The following is a 24,895-nucleotide window of genomic DNA, read 5'->3' as shown; positions in this document are numbered from 1 at the left end:
CCTCTAGACTTGGCTATTCCAACGCACTCCTGGCTGGCCTCCCATCTTCCACCTTCCATAAACTTAAGCTCATTTAAAGTTCTGCTGCCCGTGACCTAGCTCACACCAAGTGACGTTCCCCTATCCACCCCTGTGTTCGCTGACCTACAGTGGGTCCCCGTCCACCGATTCTTTCTTGGATTTATTCACCATTAAACACATTCACATCGTGATCATTCCTTTGTACCAGAAAATCTTTCCTTTACCATTTATTAGCTTCAGAAAACAAAGTCCAAGCTGTTGCCCATCAATATCAATCTACTGAACTTCAAAAACTGCTCCAAAAAATACCATCCTTAAATTCTTTTCCGAATAATAAATCCACTGGGCCGTGTTGTACTCTTTTATTGTACATTTCCTACATCACCACAGTGACTACACTTCAAAAGTACTTCATTGGCTGGGAAGCGCTTTGAGGTCACGAAAGGCGCTATAGAAATGCAAGTTATTTCCTTCTTCACTCCTGTTTCTAGTTTTGATTGGCACTGTGCAGTGGGTTGGAGCAACTGCGGATCCAAGAGTCACAGGATCACCAAGTGGTCTGTTCATCTCTTCACTTCAAGCACCCGAGGGTCTTCACAGGAGAGTGAAGCACTGGGAGTGGGAGCGGTCGATGGGGTGACCGAGTTAGGACATGGGCAGCCAAGCTTTGGATGAGCTGAGGTTTATGGAGGGTGGAAAGTGGGAGGCCGGCTAGGAGAGTGTTGGAATAACTGAGGCTGGAGGAGAGTTTCAGCAGCTGTCTGTGTGCACAACGCTGAGAAAAACAGGTCTATTAACCTAAAGGAAGGACAACCAGTGGTTGCTATAGGGATAAATTAGCCAGCAGTGATCAGATTCTCACTTTGCCTTGACCCTGCTTATCTCTTTTTTCATGAAGCAGAAGGTGCACAGACTAGTCACAAAAGGGATTTTTTTTTGAAAGAGTAGAGTCGATTTTGACAGAGACTTAAAATAAAATCTGAATCAAAGGGGGATTTTTTTCAAGTTGGGATGTTGCCGGTCCGGAAGCCAATGTAGGTTAGCGAGCACAGGGGGATGATGGGTGAACAGGACATGGGCAGCCGAGCTTTGAAAGAACAGAGCTTTATGGAGGGTGGAAGAAGCCAGGAGTGTGTTGGAATAGTCAAGTCTCGAGGCAGCAAAAGGATGTATGAGGGCTTCAACAACAGGGGGCGGGGATGGGCGATGTTACGGATGTAATGAGGTTGATTCTGGAGATGAGAGGGTTGACTTATGAGGATAGGTTGGGACTATACACATCGGAGTTCAGAAGAATGATAGGTGATCTTATCGAAACATGTAAGATAATGAGGGGGCTCGACAAGGTGGATGCAGAGAAGATATTTCCACTCATACGGGAACTAAAACTTGGTATTAGAATAAGGGGCCACCCATTTAAAACTGAGATGAGGGGGAATTTCTTCTCTCAGAGGGTTGTAAATCTGTGGAATTCTCTGCCCCAGAGAGCGGTGGAGGCTGGGTCATTGAATATATTTAAGGCGGTGGGGGCCATCATTGACCAGAAACTTAACTGGCCCAGCCGCATAAATACTGTGGCTAAAAGAGCAGGTCAGAGGCTGGGTATTCTGCGACGAGTGTCTCACCTCCTGACTTTTTTTAATCAATAAAAACAATGGCTATCACCATGAGGTCATAGACGCCTTGTTCTCCTCGACCTCTGCACAGCCTGAGATACGGTGGGCCATACCACCTATGTCCGTCACCTCTCTTCCGTTGTCCAGCTGGCTGGGACTGCCCACATGTGCGTCTACTTTTAGCTGTCCAACTGTAGCCGGAGTATCTCCATCAGTGGCTTCTCTTGCAGCCCCCACTCCATTAGCTCGAGCTCAACATTGAGAACTTATATTTATATAGCGCCTTTAACATAGTGCAATGCCCCAAGGTGCTTCACAGGAGCGTTATCAAACAAATTTGACACCAAGCCACATAAGGAGATATTAGAACAGGTTGATCAAAGAGCGTCTTAAAGGAGGAGAGTAAAGTGGCGAGGCATAGAGGGTTAGAGAGGGAATTCCAGAGCTTGGGGCCCAGGCAGCTGAAGGTTTGGCCACCAATGGTGGAGCGATTATAATTGGGGATGCGCAAGAAGATGGCCTATTTCCACATAAGAACATAAGAAATAGGAGCAGGAGCAGGCCATTTGGTCCCTCGAGCCTGCTCCACCATTCAATAAGATCATGACTGATCTGATCATGGACTCAGCTCCACTTCCCTGCCCGCTCCCCATAATGGATTAAAATGTGTGAATAGGACAAGGAGGCAGAAGTTCAAACCAGCAAAAGGTGACTTTAGAGCGAGTATCAGCAAGAAATGCACCACTTAGAACGGACTGTCAGATGGATTGGTGGAGACTGAAATTATACAGGAAGCAATTAGATTCAGCAATGATGGGAGTGCTCTATCCCCGTGTTGGACTCTCGGGGAATCAAGGGACATGGTGATCGGGTGGGAAAGTGGAGTTGAGGTACAAGATCAGCCATGATCTTACTGAATGGCGGAGCAGGCTCGAGGGGCCGCCGAGCCTACTCCTGCCCCTAATTCTTATGTTCGTATGTTCTTAACTGTAGGATTGCTCAGGATGGAATCTGTTAAGATGGGCCGAATGGCCTTCCTCTTCTGTAATATCTTATGAATCAAGCAATTTACAGTATTCCTTTAAGTACAGAAAAATCATAGAGCCATAATGGCACAGAAGGAGGCCATTCGGCCCATCAAGTCCAGCAATCCAGTCAGTCCCATTCCCCCACTCAATCCCCATAGATCTGAAAGTTTATTTCCCTCAAGTGCCTGTCCAATTTCCTTTTGAAATCATTGATCATCTCCGCTTGTCAATAGCGAGTTCCAGGTCATTACCACTCACTGCGTAAAAAAGTTCTTCCTCACATTCCCCCTGTATCTCTCATCCAAAACCTTAAATCTGTGTCCCCTTGTCCTTGTACCATCAGCAATTGGGAACAGCTGATCTGTCTACCTTATCCAAACCCCTCCTAATCTTGTACATCTCTATCAAATCTCCCCTCAACTTCCTTTGCTCCAGGGAGAACAACCCCAGCTTCTCCAACCTAACCTTGTAGCTAAAATCCCTCATCCTAGTCTAGGAAAGAGAAGGCTGAAGTCTTCAAAATTATGAAGGGGTTTGACAGGGTAGACGTAGAGAAGATGTTTCCACTTGTGGGGGAGGCTAAAACTAGGGGCCATAGACAGGGAATTCAGGAGAAAAGTCTTCATCCAGAGAGTGGTGGGAATGTGGAACTCGCTACCGCAGGGAGTGATTGAGGCGAATAGCATGGATGTCTTTAAGAGGAAGCTAGATAAACACATGAGGGAGAAAGGAATAGAGGGATGTACTGATAGGGTGAGGTGATGTAGAGTGGGAGGAGGCTCGTGTGGAGCATTAACACCGGCACGGAGCTGTTTGGTTAAATGGCCTGTTTCTGTGCTGTACATGCTACATCACCGGGAATAAGCTGAAGCCAAGCGTAGACAGCGGAAGGAGCGTGCGGCAAACCAGGCCCCCCTACCCGCTCTTTCCTTCAACCGCTGTCTGCCCCACCTGTGACAGAGACTGTAGGTCCCGCATTGGACTCATCAGTCACATGAGAACTCATTTTTAGTGTGGAAGCAAGTCATCCTCGACTCCGAGGGACTGCCCAAGAAGGGAAGACCTCCTATGTAATAGCCCATTAGTGACTACACTGCCAAAGAGGATGTGCGGTTCGTGGGAGTGTTAGTAACCTGCGTTCGCACTCACTCTTCCACAGCTCGCTTCCTCATTCGTGAACATAAGGAAATTCTAATTTTAGGTTCAGTTCCCCATTCCTTGCCCAGTCAAAACTTCCAACCAGCTCACACACGTGATGGAATCCCTCTTCGCCCTTACAACAGATTTGTTGTGTTCTGTCTCAGTCCCTTTGAGCCTGGCTGCCTCAGACAGCTGGAGAGGGATTTTGTTGGCGAAGGCTCATGTTATTGTCCCGTTCCACCGTATGCTTTCTGAGCGGGGCGGTAAAGTGGGAGCGCAGCGCATTAATTTGCCCGTGGTGCGGAGTGAAAACAAGTTTGGCTTCCTCATCACAGATTTGTGGTAGTGCTCACCAGACAGTCACGCCTCACGAGATCACAAGATAATTGCCGATGGGGAAGGCTATCTTAGTTCATCCACAGAATATTACAGCTCAGAAAGAGGCCATTCGGCCCATCAAGCCTGTGCCAGCTCTTTGAAAGAGCGATCCAATTCGTCCAACTTTCCCCCATGGCCCTGCAATATTCTCCCCTTAATATTTTTATCCAATTTCCTTTTGAAAGTTATTATTGAATCTGCTTCCCCCACTCTGTTGAGGGCCAACTGAAAATCTCAAAACTGAGATTGATCGGTATTTGTTAGGTAAGGGCATTAAGGGTCACAGAAGCAAGGCGGGTAAATGGAATTAAAATACAAATCAGCCATGATCTAATTGGATGGTGGGACAGGCTCGAGGAGCTGAATGCCTCCTCCTGTTCCATGTATCTGCGATGAGTGCACAGAAAACTAGCAAAAACCAGATACTACAATTTTGTGTTTGATTTTTCTAAAGAGGATTCAATATCAAGGTTCCCACTTTCAAAGGAAGCCCTGACAGCAAGTCTTGAATTTCACTGAACCAAATAACAATAAATCCACTGCCTATCGTTTCCAGGTAACCAATTAAGGTTTTGACAAAGGGCTACGTACCTGAAACGTTAACCTGACCTTTCTCCCTTTATCCACAGATGCTGACTGGCCGACTGAGTGTTTCCAGCAGAGGTTTTGCTTTTATAGCCAATGGACGATGTTGTTGTGCAAAGGCTGGAGGAACAACCAACCCCCCCCCGCCCCCCCAGGTCCCCCTCCATACCGTAGAGACGCCGTTAGAGAGAGCCTGCGACACAACCCAACCATCACTTGGTGCCGTAACATTGAGCATTTGACGTGAGGAGAAATGTCTTCACCCAGAGGGTGTGGAGGGGGGGGGGGGGTCTGGAACTCACTGCCTGAAAGGGTGGTAGAGGCAGAAACCCTCACCGCATTTAAAAAGTACTTGGATGTGCACTCGAAGTGCCGTAACCTGCAGGGCTACGGACCCAGAGCTGGAAAGTGGGATTAGGCTGGGTAGCTCTTGGTCGGCCGGCGCGGACACGATGGGCCGAATGGCCTCCTTCTGTGCTGTAAATTTCTGTGATTTTGTGATCTCTGCACTGACATAAACAGGATTTCTTTCCCAATCATACTCGAGCATTCTTCATCCCAACAGAGAAACTCCCGGTGAGCTGCAAGCTCAACACTGAACTGACCCAATAATCAGGATCATCATAGGGCTTCACGATTAACTTTATAAACAGAAGTTTGGCCATAAAGACAAGTTCAGGCTCCACAGAGAGAGATTAAGGGGACAGAATCCAAGCAAGTCCCACAGCTTATGTTGCCTTGCTTTGAGCAGTGAAAAGCTGTTCCGCGGGACAGGATTTGAGATTGGTGAGCTTAGTTTAACAACTGACAACAAAGGGAACGTCTTTTATTCAAAGGCCCAAATGCCGGGCACAATCGGCCAGGGTGGGTGGTAAAGTGGACACCAGGGATACTGCCAATGGTGCTATAATGGGCTGATAATGTGCCGGGGGACATTAACCTACGTTGCTATTGTTAAACCGAGGCCCGTCTGCCCCCTCGGGTAGACATAAAAGATTCCACAGCACTATTCGAAGAAGAGCAGGGGAGTTCTCCTGGTGTCAATATTAAAATAAATCATCCTGGTTTTCCAATCCCTCCATGGCCCTCGCCCCCTCCCTATCTCTGTAATCTCCTCCAGCCCCACAACCCCCCGAGATGTCTGCGCTCCTCCAATTCTGGCCTCTTGCCCATCCCTGATTATAATCGCTCCACCATTGGTGGCCGTGCCTTCTGACGCCTGGCCCCAAGCTCTGGAACTCCCTCCCTAAACCTCTCCCCCTCTCTACCTCTCTTTCCTCCTTTAAGGCGCTCCTTAAAACTTGCATCTACATTGCACCTTTTCCCATCCTCTAGACAACCCAAAGCTCTTTACACCCATTGAGGTAACTTTCGTCCAAGCTTCTGGTCACCTGCCCGAGTATCTCCTTATGCGGCTCGGTGTCAAATTCTGATTATTAACGCACCTGTGACGCACTTTAGGAAATTTTACTACGTTAAAGGTGCTATATAAATGGAAGTTGTTGTTGTCCTTGTACAATATTTAGTTACTTCAAGATCATCACTGAAACAGAATATCACTATCAGGTTGCTGTTTGTGGGAGCTTGCTGTGCGCAAATTGACTGCCGTGTTTCCTACATTTCAACGGTGACCACACTTCAACAAGTGCTTCATTGGCTGCAAAGCGCTTTGGGATAAGGTGCACTATAAATGCAAGTCTTTCTTTCTCACCAAACTGGGTCCCCGCTAAAGGAAATAAATCTTGAAAACAGGAAGAATTAAAAAAAAAATGTAAGCCTGGAACTGAAAGTATACTCCGTTAACTCATTCGCTGCTGACATCCCAGCTGCGCTGCACTCCCACTGCAGACCCACCCCTGGGAATTGCTTGTGTTAGCTGTGCAGAGTGGATTCAGCAACAACTTGCATTTATATAGCACCTAGTAGTAAAACATCCCAAGGCGTTTCACAGGAGCGTCATCAAACAAAATTTGACACCGAGCCATATGAGGAGATATTAGGGCATGTGAGGTAGGTTTTAAGGAGCGCCTTAAAGGAGGAAAGAGAGGCGGAGAGGTTTAGAGAGAATTCCAGAGCTTGGGGCCTCGGCAATAGAAGGCACGGCCGCCGATGGTGGAGCGATTAAAATCAGGGATGCCCAAGAGGGCAGAATTAGAGGAGTGCAGACATCTCGGGAGGTTGTGGGGTTGAAGATGTTTACAGAGATAGGATTACATAGGAGTACAACACAGAAACAGGCCATTCGGCCCAACCAGTCCATGCCGATGGGGAATGGCGAGGCCATGGAGGGATTTGAAGGATGAAAATTGGCCAATGTAGGTCAGCGAGCACAGGGGTGAACATAAGAACATGAGAACATAAGAAATAGGAGCAGGAGTAGGCCATACGGCCCATCGAGCCTGCTCCGCCATTCAATACGATCATGGCTGATCCGATCATGGACTCAGGTCCACTTCCCTGCCCGCTCCCCTTATTCCCTTATCGGTGAAGAAACTGAGGGGTGAACGGGACGAGGTGTGAGTTAGGACACAGGCAGCCAGGCGTTGCATGACCTCAAGCTTACGGAGGGTGGAAGATGGGAGGCCGGCCAGAAGAGCGTTGGCATAGTCGAGAGGTGAGAAAGGTATGGATGAGGGCCTCAGCAGCAGATGAGCTGAGGTGAGTGCAGGGACGGGCGACAGCACGGAGGGTCAATGGAGCAGGCTCGTGAGAACCATCTTAATTACAGTTCACACATTCGAGGAGAGGAAAGCTTTCGTGCTGGGATTTATTTTTCTTCAAAAAAGCAGAAAGAAAGAAAAAAAACCTCACTTCCTCAACTGTGAAAGAGAGGAAACTCGAACAGGAAATAGCGACCAAGTTTTGCACAGAGTAAAGTTCAACACCAAGCAGCAGAGAGGTGTTAAAGTGGAGCCTTGGTGCTGTATCACAGGAAGTGGGGTTAGTAGGGACAGGGCCGGCCCTTAAGGACAAACAATAGTATTTTACAGATTGTTCATTTTTGCCCAATCTTACTGAGAAATCAATATTTTCGAACGATCGAGAAGGAAGGTCAAGACTGGTGACTACGGCTGGAGCTGTGTCGTGCAGTTGTTGCAATGTAGTTGCTTCATGGGTTCTTTGCTTAAGAATTTATAGCAACACATTGCTATTAAGAACTAGTTGGTTTATTAGCAAAAGTTTAACAATCACACCACACATTAACAGTTCATCCACCAGGCTCACAACCACCTGCCTCATTGTGGATCCCCGAACCCAACTGGCTGGGGTTTTATTGAGGCTTGTGACCATCACATGACCGGCTAAGCCACTCCCAATGCAACAGCTCTACAACTATTTTGTTGAACCTGTGAATCAAGTGCCCCCTTATTAAAGGGGGCACTAAAACAGACAAGTAAACAAATTAGCTTTTAACCGTAAACTTCATTCAAATTCAAATTTGGTTGCCGGGGGTGATGATGCACTCCAGTCCCTCCGGCGCCCACCTCTCGCGGAAGGCCGCGGAGCGTACCGGTGGACACCGCGTGCTCCATCTCCCGGGACACCCTGGTTCGGATGTAACCGCGGAAGAGTGTGAGCATCCTCGCAGGTGCATACATTACAGTTGTCACCTGAGATTCTGGGGGCGGAGGGGCGCACGCAGACGTAGCCCATCCCTCCCGGTTCACTCGGGATTAGGTGTGTCCGTTCAGCCAGCAGATCAGGCTTTCATCACCTTGGAAAACCACCACATTCCTTCGAGCCGGTGCTCCCAGGAACCACGAGGGTCAATGCAGTGCCTGCATTAGATGCTGCATAACCTGCCTTGCATTTCCTCTTGCAACCTCACGCAGGTATATTTGAGAGAGATTTGGTTTTGATGCAAATGAATGCCACTTTTTGGTTATCCAATATCCATCATCACTATTTTAAATCTTTCGTACAATACACGTGAAAGAAGGCAGGAAAGAAAGAAGGAAAAAGGACTACAGAGCCTTTCTCAACCTCCAGGCATCCCAAAGCACTTTCCAGCCAATGAAGTACTTTTGATGTGTAGTCACTGTTATAATGCAGCACTCGTTTTGCGCACAGCAAGATCCCACAAACAGCAATATGATGATGACCAGATAATCTGTTTTAGTGATGTTGATTGAGGGATAAATATTGGCCAGGACACTGGGGATAACTCCCCTGCTCTTCTTCGAAATAGTGCCATGGGATCTTTTACATCCTCCTGAGAGAGCAGACGGGGCCTCGGTTTAACGTCTCATCTCAAAGATGCAAACAAAAAAATGGTCACAATTTATTGTCTTACGTTTCGCAGGATCCATTATGCACTTACTTCACTGTCGCGCACACGTTTCCACCACAGCTACTGACGCAGCAGAAGCAACAGTCTGGGAGGTCACACCTACGTACAATGAGACTCACTCTCTCCGCAGCTCACAGCCATGTGACTTACCCTGATCAGGAATCTCCTTCAGCACGCCTCTCCTCACCAGCTCCTCCCGAGTCTGTCGCGTTGATATCTTCCTCTCCAACACTAAGGTACAGAGGGGGAAGGGAGAAAGAGAGAACATTCATTTAAATGCAGCACACTATTAATCAATAATCAGATCTCTTCTGATGGTCTGCATTTGGAGAAATTGTGGAGGAGGCCAAATGGCCAACTCTTGCTCCTATTTCTCATGTTGTAACTCCCCAAGTCCCCTATAACAGAAGGGAGCAGCTCACAGTGAGATTGCAACAATAACAACTAGATATCATCAGTAAAACTCAAAGTCCATCAAAGTGGATAAGAACATAAGAACATAGCAATTAGGAGCAGGAGTAGGCCATTTGGCCCCTCAGCCTGCTCCACCACTCAATAAGATCATGGCTGATCTTTGATCTCAACTCCACCTTCCCGCCCGATCTCCAGATCCCTTCATTCCCCTACAGTCCAAAAATCTATCAAACACAGCCTGGAGGGATGCTATTGAAATAGATTTTCCTGTTCACCAGACTGAAAAAAATACTTATTTACAGGAGTAGCTGCTAGCACAGTGGGTCAACACTAGAACCGGTCCCAAACCTAGCCCAGAGTGTGGAGGTGACAACTCACTTACTGAACACTGTGCAATCAGTCAGGGCATGGGGCGATGTCACACCGGGACAGTAACGTGATGTCACACCGGGACAGTAACAGGTGATGTCACACCGCGACAGTAACGTGATGTCACACCGGAACAGTAACGTGATGTCACACCGGGGCAGTAACGTGATGTCACACCGAGACAAGTAATGTGATGTCACACCGGGGCAGTAATGTGATGTCACACCGGGACAGTAACGTGATGTCACACCAGGACAGTAACGTGACGTCACACCGGGACAGTAACAGGTGATGTCACACAGGGACAGCAACGTGATGTCACACCGAGACAAGTAACGTAATGTCACACCGGGACAGTAACGTGATCTCACACCGGTACAGTAACGTGGTGTCACACCGGGACAGTAACAGGTGATGTCACACCGGGACAGTAACGTGATCTCACACCGGGACAGTAATGTGATGTCACACCGGGACAGTAACGTGGTGTCACACCGGGACAGTAACAGGTGATGTCACACCGGGACAGTAACGTGATGTCACACCGGGACAGTAACAGGTGATGTCACACCGGGACAGTAACGTGATTTCATACCGGGACAGTAACAGGTGATGTCACACCGGGACAGTAATGTAATGTCACACCGGGACAGTAACGTGATCTCACACCGGTACAGTAACGTGGTGTCACACCGGGACAGTAACAGGTGATATCACACCGGGACAGTAACGTGATCTCACACCGGGACAGTAACGTGATGTCACACCGGGACAGTAACGTGGTGTCACACCGGGACAGTAACAGGTGATGTCACACCGGGACAGTAACGTGATGTCACACCGGGACAGTAACAGGTGATGTCACACCGGGACAGTAACGTGATGTCACACCGGGACAGTAACGTGGTGTCACACCGGGACAGTAACGTGATATCACACCGGGACAGTAACGTGATGTCACACCGGGACAGTAACGTAATGTCACACCGGGACAGTAACAGGTGATGTCACACCGGGACAGTAACGTGATCTCACACCGGGATAGTAACGTGATCTCACACCGGGACAGTAACGTGATGTCACACCGGGACAGTAACGTGATCTCACACCGGGACAGTAACGTGATGTCACACTGGGACAGTAATGTAATCTCACACCGGGGCAGTAGTGGGTGATGTCACACCGGGACAGTAATGTGAAGTCACACAAGGACAGTAACGTGATGTCACACCGGGACAGTAACGTGATCTCACACCGGGACAGTAATGTGATCTCACACCAGGACAGTAACGTGATGTCACACAGGGATAGTAACATGATCTCACACCGGGGCAGTAGTGGGTGATGTCACACCGGGACAGGAACGTGATGTCACACCGGGACAGTAACGTGATGTCACACCGGGACAGTAACGTGATGTCACATTGGGGCAGTAATGGGTGATGTCACACCGGGACAGTAACGTGATGTCACACCGGGGCAGTAACGTGATCTCACACCGGGACAGTAACGTGATCTCACACCGGAACAGTAACATGATGTCACACCGGGACAGTAACGTGATCTCACACCGGGACAGTAACGTGATGTCACACTGGGACAGTAATGTAATCTCACACCGGGGCAGTAGTGGGTGATGTCACACCGGGACAGTAATGTGAAGTCACACAAGGACAGTAACGTGATGTCACACCGGGACAGTAACGTGATGTCACACCGAGACAAGTAATGTGATGTCACACCGGGGCAGTAATGTGATGTCACACCGGGACAGTAACGTGATGTCACACCACGACAGTAACGTGACGTCACACCGGGACAGTAACAGGTGATGTCACACAGGGACAGCAACGTGATGTCACACCGAGACAAGTAACGTAATGTCACACCGGGACAGCAACGTGATCTCACACCGGTACAGTAACGTGGTGTCACACCGGGACAGTAACAGGTGATGTCACACCGGGACAGTAACGTGATCTCACACCGGGACAGTAATGTGATGTCACACCGGGACAGTAACGTGGTGTCACACCGGGACAGTAACAGGTGATGTCACACCGGGACAGTAACGTGATGTCACACCGGGACAGTAACAGGTGATGTCACACCGGGACAGTAACGTGATGTCACACCGGGACAGTAACAGGTGATGTCACACCGGGACAGTAATGTAATGTCACACCGGGACAGTAACGTGATCTCACACCGGTACAGTAACGTGGTGTCACACCGGGACAGTAACAGGTGATATCACACCGGGACAGTAATGTGATCTCACACCGGGACAGTAACGTGATGTCACACCGGGACAGTAACGTGGTGTCACACCGGGACAGTAACAGGTGATGTCACACCGGGACAGTAACGTGATGTCACACCGGGACAGTAACAGGTGATGTCACACCGGGACAGTAACGTGATCTCACACCGGGACAGTAACGTGATGTCACACTGGGACAGTAATGTAATCTCACACCGGGGCAGTAGTGGGTGATGTCACACCGGGACAGTAATGTGAAGTCACACAAGGACAGTAACGTGATGTCACACCGGGACAGTAACGTGATCTCACACCGGGACAGTAATGTGATCTCACACCAGGACAGTAACGTGATGTCACACAGGGATAGTAACATGATCTCACACCGGGGCAGTAGTGGGTGATGTCACACCGGGACAGGAACGTGATGTCACACCGGGACAGTAACGTGATGTCACACCGGGACAGTAACGTGATGTCACATTGGGGCAGTAATGGGTGATGTCACACCGGGACAGTAACGTGATGTCACACCGGGGCAGTAACGTGATCTCACACCGGGACAGTAACGTGATCTCACACCGGGACAGTAACATGATGTCACACCGGGACAGTAACGTGATCTCACACCGGGACAGTAACGTGATGTCACACTGGGACAGTAATGTAATCTCACACCGGGGCAGTAGTGGGTGATGTCACACCGGGACAGTAATGTGAAGTCACACAAGGACAGTAACGTGATGTCACACCGGGACAGTAACGTGATCTCACACCGGGACAGTAATGTGATCTCACACCAGGACAGTAACGTGATGTCACACAGGGATAGTAACATGATCTCACACCGGGGCAGTAGTGGGTGATGTCACACCGGGACAGGAACGTGATGTCACACCGGGACAGTAACGTGATGTCACACCGGGACAGTAACGTGATGTCACATTGGGGCAGTAATGGGTGATGTCACACCGGGACAGTAACGTGATGTCACACCGGGGCAGTAACGTGATCTCACACCGGGGCAGTAATGGGTGATGTCACACCGGGACAGTAACGTGATGTCATACCGGGACAGTAACATGATGTCACACCGGGGCAGTAACGGATGTCACACTGGGGTAGTAGTGGGTGATGTCACACCGGGACAGTAACGTGATGTCACACCGGGACAGTAACGTGATGTCACACCAGGGCAGTAATGGGTGATGTCACACCGGGGCAGTAATGGGTGATGTCACACTGGGACAGTAACGTGATGTCACACTGGACAGTAACGTGATGTCACGCCGGGGCAGTAACGTGATGTCACACCGGGGTAGTAACGTGATGTCACATGGGGCAGTAACATGATGACACACCAGGCAGTAACGGGTGATTCACACCGAGGCAGTAACGTGATATCACACCGGGGTAGTAACGTGATGTCACACCGGGGTAGAAATGTAATGTCATACCAGGGCTGTAACATGATTCACACCGGGGCAGTAACGTGATGTCACACCGGGGTAGTAACATGATGTCACATGGGGCAGTAACATGATGTCACACCGGGGTAGTAACATGATGTCACATGGGGCAGTAACATGATGTCACACCGGGCAGTAACGGGTGATTCACACCGGGGTAGTAACATGATTCACACTGGGGCAGTAACGTGATGTCAAACCGGGGCAGTAACGGGTGATTCTCACCGGGGCAGTAACATGATTCACACCGGGGCAGTAACATGATGTTACACCAGGGCAGTAACGGGTGATTCACACCGGGGCAGTAACGTGATATCACACTGGGACAGTAACAGATGCTGTCACACCGGGACAGCAACGTGATGTCACATCGGGACAGCAACGTGATGTCATACCGGGACAGCAACGTGATGTCACACCGGGATAGTAACAGGTGATGTCACACCGGGGCAGTAACGTGATGTCACACCGGGACAAGTAACGTGATGTCACACCGGGACAGTAACGTGATGTCACACCGGGGCAGTAGTGGGCGATGTCACACCAGGACAGTTACGTGATGTCACATCGGGGCAGTAACGTAATGTCACACCGAGACAAGTAACGTGATGTCACACCGGGGCAGTAATGTGATGTCACACCGGGACAGTAATGTGATGTCACACCGGGACAGTAACGTGATGTCACACTGGGACAGTAACAGGTGATGTCACACTGGGACAGCAACGTGATGTCACACCGGGACAGTAATGTGATGTCACACCGGGACAGTAACGTGATCTCACACCGGGACAGTAACGTGATCTCACACCGGGGCAGTAGTGGGTGAAGTCACACCGGGACAGTAACATGATGCCACACCGGGACAGTAACGTGATGTCACACCGGGACAGTAACCTGATGTCACACCGGGACAGTAACATGATCTCACACCGGGGCAGTAGTGGGTGATGTCACACCGGAACAGTAACGTGAAGTCATACCGGGACAGTAACGTGATGTCACACCGGGAGAGTAACGTGATGTCACACCGGACTGTAACGTGATGTCACACAGGGACAGTAACGTGATCTCACACCGGGACAGTAACGTGATGTCACACCGGGACAGTAACGTGATCTCACACCAGGGCAGTAGTGGGTGATGTCACACCGGGACAGTAACATGAAGTCACACCGGGGCAGTAACGTGATGTCACACCGGGACAGAAACGTGATCTCACACCGGGGCAGTAGTGGGTGATGTCACACCAGGACAGTAACGTGAAGTCACACCGGGACAGTAACGTGAAGTCACACCGGGACAGTAACGTGATGTCACACCGGGACAGTAACGTGATGTCACACCGGGACTGTAACGTGATGTCACACAGGGACAGTAACGTGATGTCACACCGGGACAGTAACGTGATATCACATTGGGGCAGTAATGGATGATGTCACACCAGGACAGTAACGTGATATCACACCGGGGCAGTAATGGGTGATGTCACACCGGGACAGTAACGTGATGTCACACCGGACAGTAACGTGATGTCACGCCGGGGCAGTAACGTGATGTCACATCGGGGTAGTAACGTGATGTCACATGGGGCAGTAACATGATGTCACACCGGGGCAGTAACAGGTGATTCACACCGGGCAGTAACGGGTGATTCACACCGGGGCAGTAACGTAATGTCACACCGGGGTAGTAACGTGATGTCACACTGGGGTAGAAATGTAATGTCATACCAGGGAAGTAACATGATTCACACTGGGGCAGTAACGTGATGTCACACCGGGACAGTAACCTGATGTCACACCGGGACAGTAACGTGATCTCGCACTGCGACAGTAACGTGATGTCACACCGGGACAGTAACGTGATCTCACACCGGGGCAGTAGTGGGTGATGTCACACCGGGACAGTGACGTGAAGTCACACCGGGACAGTAACGTGATGTCACACCGGGACAGTAACGTGATGTCACACCGGGACTGTAACGTGATGTCACACTGGGACAGTAACGTGATCTCACACTGGGACAGTAACGTGATGTCACACCGGGACAGTAACGTGATGTCACACCGGGGCAGCAGTGGGTGATGACACACCGGGACTGTAATGTGAAGTCACACCGGGACAGCAACGTGATGTCACACCAGGCCAGTAACGTGATGTCACATTGGGGCAGTAATGGGTGATGTCACAACGGGACAGTAACGTGATGTCACACCGGGGCAGTAACGTGATCTCACACCGGGACAGTAATGTGATGTCACACCGGGACAGTAACGTGATGTCACACCGGGACAGTAGTGGGTGATGTCACACCGGGACAGTAACGTGATGTCACACCGGGGCAGTAGTGGTTGAGGTCACACCGGGACCATAATGTGATGTCAAACTGGGGTAGTAACGTGATGTCACACCGGGACAGTAACGTGATGTCACACCGAGACAAGTAACGTGACATCACACCGGGCCAGTAACTAGATGTCACACCGGGACAGTAACGTGATGTCACACCGGGACAGTAATGTGATGTCACACCGGGACAGTAACAGGTGATGTCACACCGGGACAGTAACGTGATCTCACACCGGACAGTAACGTGATGTCACGCCGGGGCAGGAACGTGATGTCACACCGGGGCAGTAATGGGTGATGTCACACCAGGGCAGTAACGTGAAGTCACACCGGACAGTAACGTGATGTCACGCCGGGGCAGGAACATGATGTCACACCTGGGTAGTAACGTGATGTCACATGGGGCAGTAACATGATGTCACACCGGGCAGTAACGGGTGATTCACACCGGGGCAGTAACGTGATGTCATACCGGGGTAGTAACGTGATGTCACACCGGGGTCGAAATGTAATGTCATACCAGGGAAGTAACATGATTCACACTGGGGCAGTAACGTGATGTCACACCAGGGCAGTAACTTGATTCACACCAAGGCAGTAATGTGATGTCACACCAGGGCAGTAACGTGATGTCACACCGGGGCAGTAACATGATGTCACACCGGGTCAGTAACATGATGTCACACCGGGGCAGTAACATGATGTCACACTGGGTCAGTAACATGATGTCACACCGGGGCAGTAACGTGATGTCACACCGGGACAGTAATGTGATGTCACACCGGGACAGTAACCTGATGTCACACCGGGACAGTAACGTGGTCTCACACCGGGGCAGTAGTGGGTGATGTCACACTGGGACAGTAACGTGAAGTCACACCGGGACAGTAACGTGATGTCACACCGGGACAGTAACGTGATCTCACACCGGGACAGTAACGTGATGTCACACCGGGACAGTAACGTGATCTCACACCGGGGCAGTAGTGGGTGATGTCAAACCGGGACAGTAACGTGAAGTCACACCGGGACAGTAACGTGATCTCACACCGGGGCAGTAGTGGGTGATGTCACACCGGGACAGTAATGTGAAGTCACACCGGGACAGTAATGTGATGTCACACCGGGACTGTAACGTGATGTCACATTGGGGCAGAAATGGGTGATGTCACACCGGGATAGTAACGTGATGTCACACCGGGGCAGTAGTGGGTGATGTCACACCGGGACAGTAACGTGATGTCACACCGGGGCAGTAACGTGATCTCACACCGGGACAGTAATGTGATGTCACACCAGGACAGTAACGTGATGTCACACCGGGACAGTAGTGGGTGATGTCACACCGGGACAGTAACGTGATGTCACACTTTGGCAGTAACGTGATGTCACACCAGGGCAGTAACATGATTCACACCGGGTCAGTAACATGATTCAAACCAGGGCAGTAACGTGATGTTACACCGGGGCAGTAACATGATTCACATCGGGGCAGTAACATGATGTCACACCGGGGCAGTAACGTGATGTTACACCGGGGCAGTAACATGATGTCACACCGGGGCAGTAACATGATGTCACACCGGGGCAGTAACATGATGTCACACCGGGGCAGTAACGTGATGTTACACCGGGGCAGTAACATGATGTCACACCGGGGCAGTAACATGATGTCACACCGGGGCAGTAACATGATGTCACACCGGGGCAGTAACATGATGTCACACCAGGACAGTAACGTGATGTCACACCGGGGCAGTAACATGATTCACACCGGAGCAGTAATATAATGTCACACCGGGGCAGTAACGTGATGTCACACCGGGGCAGTAACGTGATGTCACACTGGGGCAGTAACGTGATGTCACACCGGGGCAGTAACATGATTCACACCGGGGCAGTAATGTAATGTCACACCGGGGCAGTAACGTGATGTCACACCAGGGCAGTAACGTGATGTCACACCGGGGCAGTGACGTGATGTCACACCGGGGCAGTAACATGATTCACACCGGGGCAGTAATGTAATGTCACACCGGGGCAGTAACGTGATGTCACACCGGGGCAGTAACGTGATGTCACACCAGGGCAGTAACATGATTCACACCGGAGCAGTAACGTAATGTCACACCAGGGCAGTAACGTGATGTCACACCGGGGCAGTAACGTGATGACACACCGGGGCAGTAACGTGATGTCACACCGGGCAGTAACATGATTCACACCGGGACAGTAATGTAATGTCACACCGGGGCAGTAACGTGATGTCACACCGGGGCAGTAACGTGATGTCACACCAGGGCAGTAACGTGATGTCACACCGGGGCAGTAACTTGATATCACACCAGGGCAGTAACATGATGTCACACCAGGCAATAACGTGATGTCACAACGGGCAGTAACGTGATGTCACACCGGGCAGTAACGTGATGTCACACCGGGGCAGTAACATGATTCACACCGGGGCAGTAATGTAATGTCACACCGGGGCAGTAACGTGATGTCACACCGGGGCAGTAACGTGATGTCACACCGGGGCAGTAACGTGATGTCACACCAGGGCAGTCATTTGATATCACACCAGGGCAGTAACATGATGTCACACCGGGCAATAACGTGATGTCACACCGGGCAATAACGTGATGTCACACCGGGCAATAACGTGATGGCATACCGGGCAGTAACGTGATGTCACACCGGGGCAGTAACATGATTCACACCGGGGCAGTAATGTAATGTCACACCGGGGCAGTAACGTGATGTCACACCGGGGCAGTAACGTGATGTCACACCAGGGCAGTAACATGATTCACACCGGAGCAGTAACGTAATGTCACACCAGGGCAGTAACGTGATGTCACACCGGGGCAGTAACGTGATGTCACACCGGGGCAGTAACGTGATGTCACACCGGGCAGTAACATGATTCACACCGGGACAGTAATGTAATGTCATACCGGGGCAGTAACGTGATGTCACACCGGGGCAGTAACGTGATGTCACACCAGGGCAGTAACGTGATGTCACACCGGGGCAGTAACTTGATATCACACCAGGGCAGTAACATGATGTCACACCAGGCAATAACGTGATGTCACAACGGGCAGTAACGTGATGTCACACCGGGCAGTAACGTGATGTCACACCGGGGCAGTAACATGATTCACACCGGGGCAGTAATGTAATGTCACACCGGGGCAGTAACGTGATGTCACACCGGGGCAGTAACGTGATGTCACACCGGGGCAGTAACGTGATGTCACACCAGGGCAGTAATTTGATATCACACCAGGGCAGTAACATGATGTCACACCGGGCAATAACGTGATGTCACACCGGGCAATAACGTGATGTCACACCGGGCAATAACGTGATGGCATACCGGGCAGTAACTTTATGTCACACCGGGCAGTAACTTGATATCACACCAGGGCAGTAACGTGATGTCACACCGGGGCAGTAATGTAATGTCACACCGGGGCAGTAACGTGATGTCACACCAGGCAGTAACGTGATGTCACACCGGGGCAGTAATGTAATGTCACACCGGGGCAGTAACGTGATGTCACACCGGGGCAGTAACGTGATGTCACACCGGGCAGTAACGTGATGTCACACCAGGCAGTAATGTGATGTCACACCGGGTAGTAACGTTATGTCACACCGGGCAGTAACATGATGTCACACCGGGCAATAATGTGATGTCACAACGGGGCAGTAACATGATGTCACACCAGGGCAGTAACGTGATGTCACACCAGGGCAGTAACGTGATGTCACACCGGGGCAGTAACGTGATGTCACACCAGGGCAATAACGTGATGTCACAACGGGCAGTAACGTGATGTCACACCAGGGCAGTAACTTGATATCACTCCAGGGCAGTAATGTGATGTCACACCGGGGCAGTAACTTGATATCACACCAGGGCAATAACGTGATATCACACCGGGGCAGTAACTTGATATCACACCAGGGCAATAACGTGATGTCACAACGGGCAGTAACGTGATGTCACACCAGGGCAGTAACTTGATATCACTCCAGGGCAGTAATTTGATGTCACACCGGGGCAGTAACGTGATGTCACACCGGGGCAGTAACACCGAGAGTTTATGACATTGGCCAGGACACTGGAGAGAACCTTCCTGCTCTTAATCGTGCTGTGCAACCTTTTAACATCCACTTGGACAGGGAGGTTAAAGTTCTCATCCAAAATAGGGATAATCTTGATTAACCAGTCTGCTCTTTCAGATCGAAATAAAAGATCCCATGACACTATTTTGAAGCAGTGCAGGGGAGTTATCCCCAGTGTTGTGGCGAACATGTATCCTTCAACTAACATCATTAAAAACAGGTTATCGGGTCATTATCACATCGCTGTTTGTGGGAGCTTGCCCTGCACAAATTAGCTGCTGCATTTCCTACATTACAACAGTGACGACACTTCAAAAGTACTTCATTGGCTGTAAAGCACTTTGGGACGTCCTGAGGTCATGAAAGGTGCTGTATAAATGGAAACATTTCTTTCTTTCTCTCAATACCCCTCCCTCAACCAACATCACCAAAAACTGGCCATTCAAGGGATCTTGCTGTATTGATATTATCTGCTGTTTTGGCCTAAATAAAAATAATGACTCCACATCAAAGTAATTCCTGAGAGTGGTTTGCACAGAGTGATCCTAAATGGAGTGCTTCTAAACAGAGTGCTAAAGTTGGGAATTTGGAGAAAGTGGGAATTCGGAGCAGAGGGGGAAGGAGTAGAGAGCGAGAGGAAAGGCCGGAGACAAAGGTAGGCCGGAGAGTCCGGAACACGGAGAGAGTACAAGCATCGGGGAGTGAGGTAAGTCACGTCAGTGCAAGGGAAATCTTGAGTTTATTTCTGTTAAGTTAGTTCATGCTCTATTAAGTAGAGGGATTTCAGGGCACCTCATAATAACATAAGAACATAAGAATTAGGAACAGGACTAGGCCATCTAGCCCCTCGAGCCTGCTCCGCCATTCAACAAGATCATGGCTGATCTGGCCGTGGACTCAGCTCCACTTACCCGCCCTCTCCCCGTAACCCTTAATTTCCTTATTGGTTAAAAATCTATCTATCTGTGACTTGAATACATTCAATGAGCTAGCCTCAACTGCTTCCTTGGGCAGAGAATTCCACAGATTCACAACCCTCTGGGAGAAGAAATTCCTTCTCAACTCGGTTTTAAATTGGCTCCCCCGTATTTTGAGGCTGTGCCCCCGAGTTCTAGTCTCCCCGACCAGTGGAAACAACCTCTCTGCCTCTATCTTGTCTATCCCTTTCATTATTTTAAATATTTCAATAAGATCACCCCTCATCCTTCTGAACTCCAACGAGTAAAGACCCAGTCTACTCAATCTATCATCATAAGGTAACCCCCTCATCTCCGGAATCAGCCTCGTGAATCGTCTCTGTACCCCCTCCAAAGCTAGTATATCCTTCCTTAAGTAAGGTGACCAAAACTGCACACAGTACTCCAGGTGCAGCCTTACCAATACCCTATACAGTTGCAGCAGGACCTCCCTGCTTTTGTACTCCATCCCTCTCGCAATGAAGGCCAACATTCCATTCGCCTTCCTGATTATCTGCTGCACCTGCAAACTAACTTTTTGGGATTCATGCACAAGGACCCCCAGGTCCCTCTGCACCTCAGCATGTTGTAATTTCTCCCCATTCAAATAATATTCCCTCTGACTGTTTTTTTTCCCAAGGTGGATGACCTCACATTTTCCGACATTGTATTCCATCTGCCAAACCTTAGCCCATTCGCTTAACCTATCTAAATCTCTTTGCAGCCTTTCTGTGTCCTCTACACAACCCGCTTTCCCACTAATCTTTGTGTCATCTGCAAATTTTGTTACACTACACTCTGTCCCCTCTTCCAGGTCATCTATGTATATTGTAAATAGTTGTGGTCCCAGCACCGATCCCTGTGGCAGACCACTAACCACCGATTTCCAACCCGAAAAGGACCCATTTATCCCGACTCTCTGCTTTCTGTTTTCCAGCCAATTCTCTATCCATGCTAATACATTTCCTCTGACTCCGCGTACCTCTATCTTCTGCAGTAATCTTTTGTGTGGCACCTTATCGAATGCACCACATCCATCGGTACACCTCTATCCACCATGCTCATTATACCCTCAAAGAATTCCAGTAAATTAGTTAAACATGATTTCCCCTTCATGAATCCATGCTGCGTCTGCTTGATTGCACTATTCCTGTCTAGATGTCCCGTTATTTCTTCCTTAATGATAGTTTCAAGCATTTTCCCCACTACAGATGTTAAACTAACCGGCCTATAGTTACCTGCCTTTTGTCTGTCCCCTTTTTTAAACAGAGGCATTACATTAGCTGCTTTCCAATCCGCTGGTACCTCCCCAGAGTCCAGAGAATTTTGATGGATTATAACGAATGCATCTGCTATAACTTCCGCCATCTTTTTTAATACCCTGGGATGCATTTCATCAGGACTAGGGGACTTGTCTCCCTTGAGTCCCATTAGCCTGTCCAGCATTACTCCCCTAGTGATAGTGATTGTCTCAAGGTCCTCCCTTCCCACATTCCTATGACCAGCAATTTTTGGCATGGTTTTTGTGACTTCCACTGTGAAGACCGAAGCAAAATAATTTTTTTAAGTCTCAGCCATTTCCACATTTCCCATTATTAAATCCCCCTTCTCATCTTCTAAGGGACCAACATTTACTTTAGTCACTCTTTTCCGTTTTATATATCTGTAAAAGCTTTTACTATCTGTTTTTATGTTTTGCGCAAGTTTACCTTCGTAATCCATCTTTCCTTTCTTTATTGCTCTTTTAGTCATTCTTTGCTGTTGTTTAAAATTTTCCCAATCTTCCAATTTCCCACTAACCTTGGCCACCTTATACGCATTGGTCTTTGATTTGATACTCTCCTTTATTTCCTTGGTTATCCACGGCTTGTTATCCCTTCTCTTACCACCCTTCTTTTTCACTGGAATATATTTTTGTTGGAGCACTATGAAAGAGCTCCTTAAAAGTCCTCCACTGTTCCTCAATTGTGCCACCGTTTAGTCTGTGTTTCCAGTCTACTTTAGACAACTCTGCCCTCATCCCACTGTAGTCCACTTTGTTTAAGCATAGTACGCTCGTTTCTGACACAAATTCCTCACCCTCAATCTGTATTACAAATTCAACCATACTGTGATCACTCATTCCAAGAGGATCTTTTACTAGATCGTTTATTTTTCCTATCTCATTACACAGGACCAGATCTAAGATAGCTTGCTCCCTTGTAGATTCTGTTATATACTGTTCTAAGAAACAATCCCGTATGCATTCTATGAATTCCTCCTCCAGGCTACCCCGTGCGATTTGAGTTGACCAATCGATATGTAGGTTAAAATCCCCCATGACTACTGCCGTTCCTTTTTCACATGCCTCCATTATTCCCTTGATTATTGCCCGCCCCACGGAGAAGTTATTATTTGGGGGCCTATAAACTACGCCCACCAGTGACTTTTTCCCCTTACTATCTCTAATCTCCACCCACAATGATTCAACATTTTGTTCATTAGAGCCAATATCATCTCTCACAACTGCCTTGATATCATCATTTATTAACAAAGCTACCCCACCTCCTTTCCCTTCTTGTCTATCTTTCCGAATTGTCAGATACCCCTGTATGTTTAATTCCCAGTCTTGGCCACCCTGCAACCATGTTTCTGTAATGACCACCAAATCATACCCATTTGTAATGATTTGTGCCGTCAACTCATTTACTTTATTTCGAATGCTGCGTGCGTTTAGGTAGAGTGTTTTAATCCTAGTTTTTAAACCATGATTTTTAGTTTTGACCCCTCCTGCAGCCCCTTTATATTCAGTGGCCCTTTTTGTTTCTTGCCTTGGGTTTCTCTGCCCTCCACTTTTACTCATCTCCTTTCTGTCTTTTGCCTCTGTCTCCTTTTTGTTTCCCTCTGTCTCCCTGCATAGGTTCCCATCCCCCTGCCATATTAGTTTAACTCCACCCCAACAGCACTAGCAAACACTCCCCCTAGGACATTGGTTCCGGTCCTGCCCAGGTGCAGACCGTCCAGTTTGTACTGGTCCCACCTCCCCCAGAACCTATTCCAATGCCCCAAGAATTTGAATCCCTCCCTGCTGCAACACTGCTCAAGCCACGTATTCATCTGCGCTATCCTGCGATTCCTACTCTGACTAGCATGTGGCACTGGTAGCAATCCCGAGATTAATACTTTTGAGGTCCTACTTTTTAATTTAGCTCCTAGCTCCTTAAATTCGTCTCGTAGGACCTCATCCCTTTTTTTACCTATGTCGTTGGTACCAATGTGCACCATGACAACTGGCTGCTCTCCCTCCCTCTTTAGAATGTCCTGCACCCGCTCCGAGACATCCTTGACCCTTGCACCAGGAAGGCAACATACCATCCTGGAGTCTCGGTTGCGGCCGCAGAAACGCCTATCTATTCCCCTTACAATCGAATCCCCTATCACTATCGCTCTCCCATTCTTTTTCCTGCCCTCCTGTGCAGCAGAGCCAGCCACGGTGCCATGAACTTGGCTGCTGCTGCCCTCCCCTGATGAGTCATCCCCCTCAACAGTACTCAAAACGGTGTATCTGTTTTGCAGGGGGATGACCGCAGGGGACCCCTGCACTACCTTCCTTGCACTGCTCTTCCTGCTGGTCTTCCATTCCCTAGCTGGCTGTGGACCCTTCACCTGTGGTAAGACCAGCTCGCTACACGTGCTACTCACGTCATTCTCAGCATCGTGGATGCTCCAGAGTGAATCCACCCTCAGCTCCAATTCCGCAACGCGGACCGTCAGGAGCTGGAGGTGGACACACTTCCCGCACACGTAGTCATCAGGGACACCGGAAGTGTCCCTGAGTTCCCACATGGTCCCTCAGTCCCATCGAATGCACATCTTCCCATTCCCTGGACAACCACG

General features: G+C 49.3%; 1 protein-coding gene and 1 long non-coding RNA gene across 5 annotated transcripts in view; one reads left to right on the top strand and one right to left on the bottom strand.

Moving 5' to 3' along the window:
- LOC139272932 (uncharacterized) overlaps positions 1-5,256 on the top strand; it is a 111,563-nt gene extending 106,307 nt beyond the window's left edge. The window contains exon 4 of the long non-coding RNA XR_011594974.1: positions 4,813-5,256. This is a non-coding gene — a long non-coding RNA (uncharacterized lncRNA). The remainder of the gene's footprint in view (positions 1-4,812) is intronic.
- The window catches only part of LOC139272931 (phosphatase and actin regulator 2-like), a 187,955-nt gene that overhangs the window by 84,311 nt on the left and 78,749 nt on the right, over positions 1-24,895 (bottom strand). For all 4 annotated transcript variants that reach the window (XM_070889060.1, XM_070889057.1, XM_070889058.1 and 1 more), the window contains one exon: positions 9,210-9,290. In XM_070889060.1, the coding sequence (XP_070745161.1) occupies positions 9,210-9,290 (81 nt within the window). The remainder of the gene's footprint in view (positions 1-9,209; positions 9,291-24,895) is intronic.

This window comes from Pristiophorus japonicus, chromosome 9, assembly GCF_044704955.1.
Source record: "Pristiophorus japonicus isolate sPriJap1 chromosome 9, sPriJap1.hap1, whole genome shotgun sequence".
Taxonomy (NCBI): Eukaryota; Metazoa; Chordata; class Chondrichthyes; family Pristiophoridae; genus Pristiophorus; species Pristiophorus japonicus.
The sequence above is the reverse complement of the archived record's forward strand: the minus strand, read 5'-3'. Positions and strand labels throughout refer to the sequence as shown.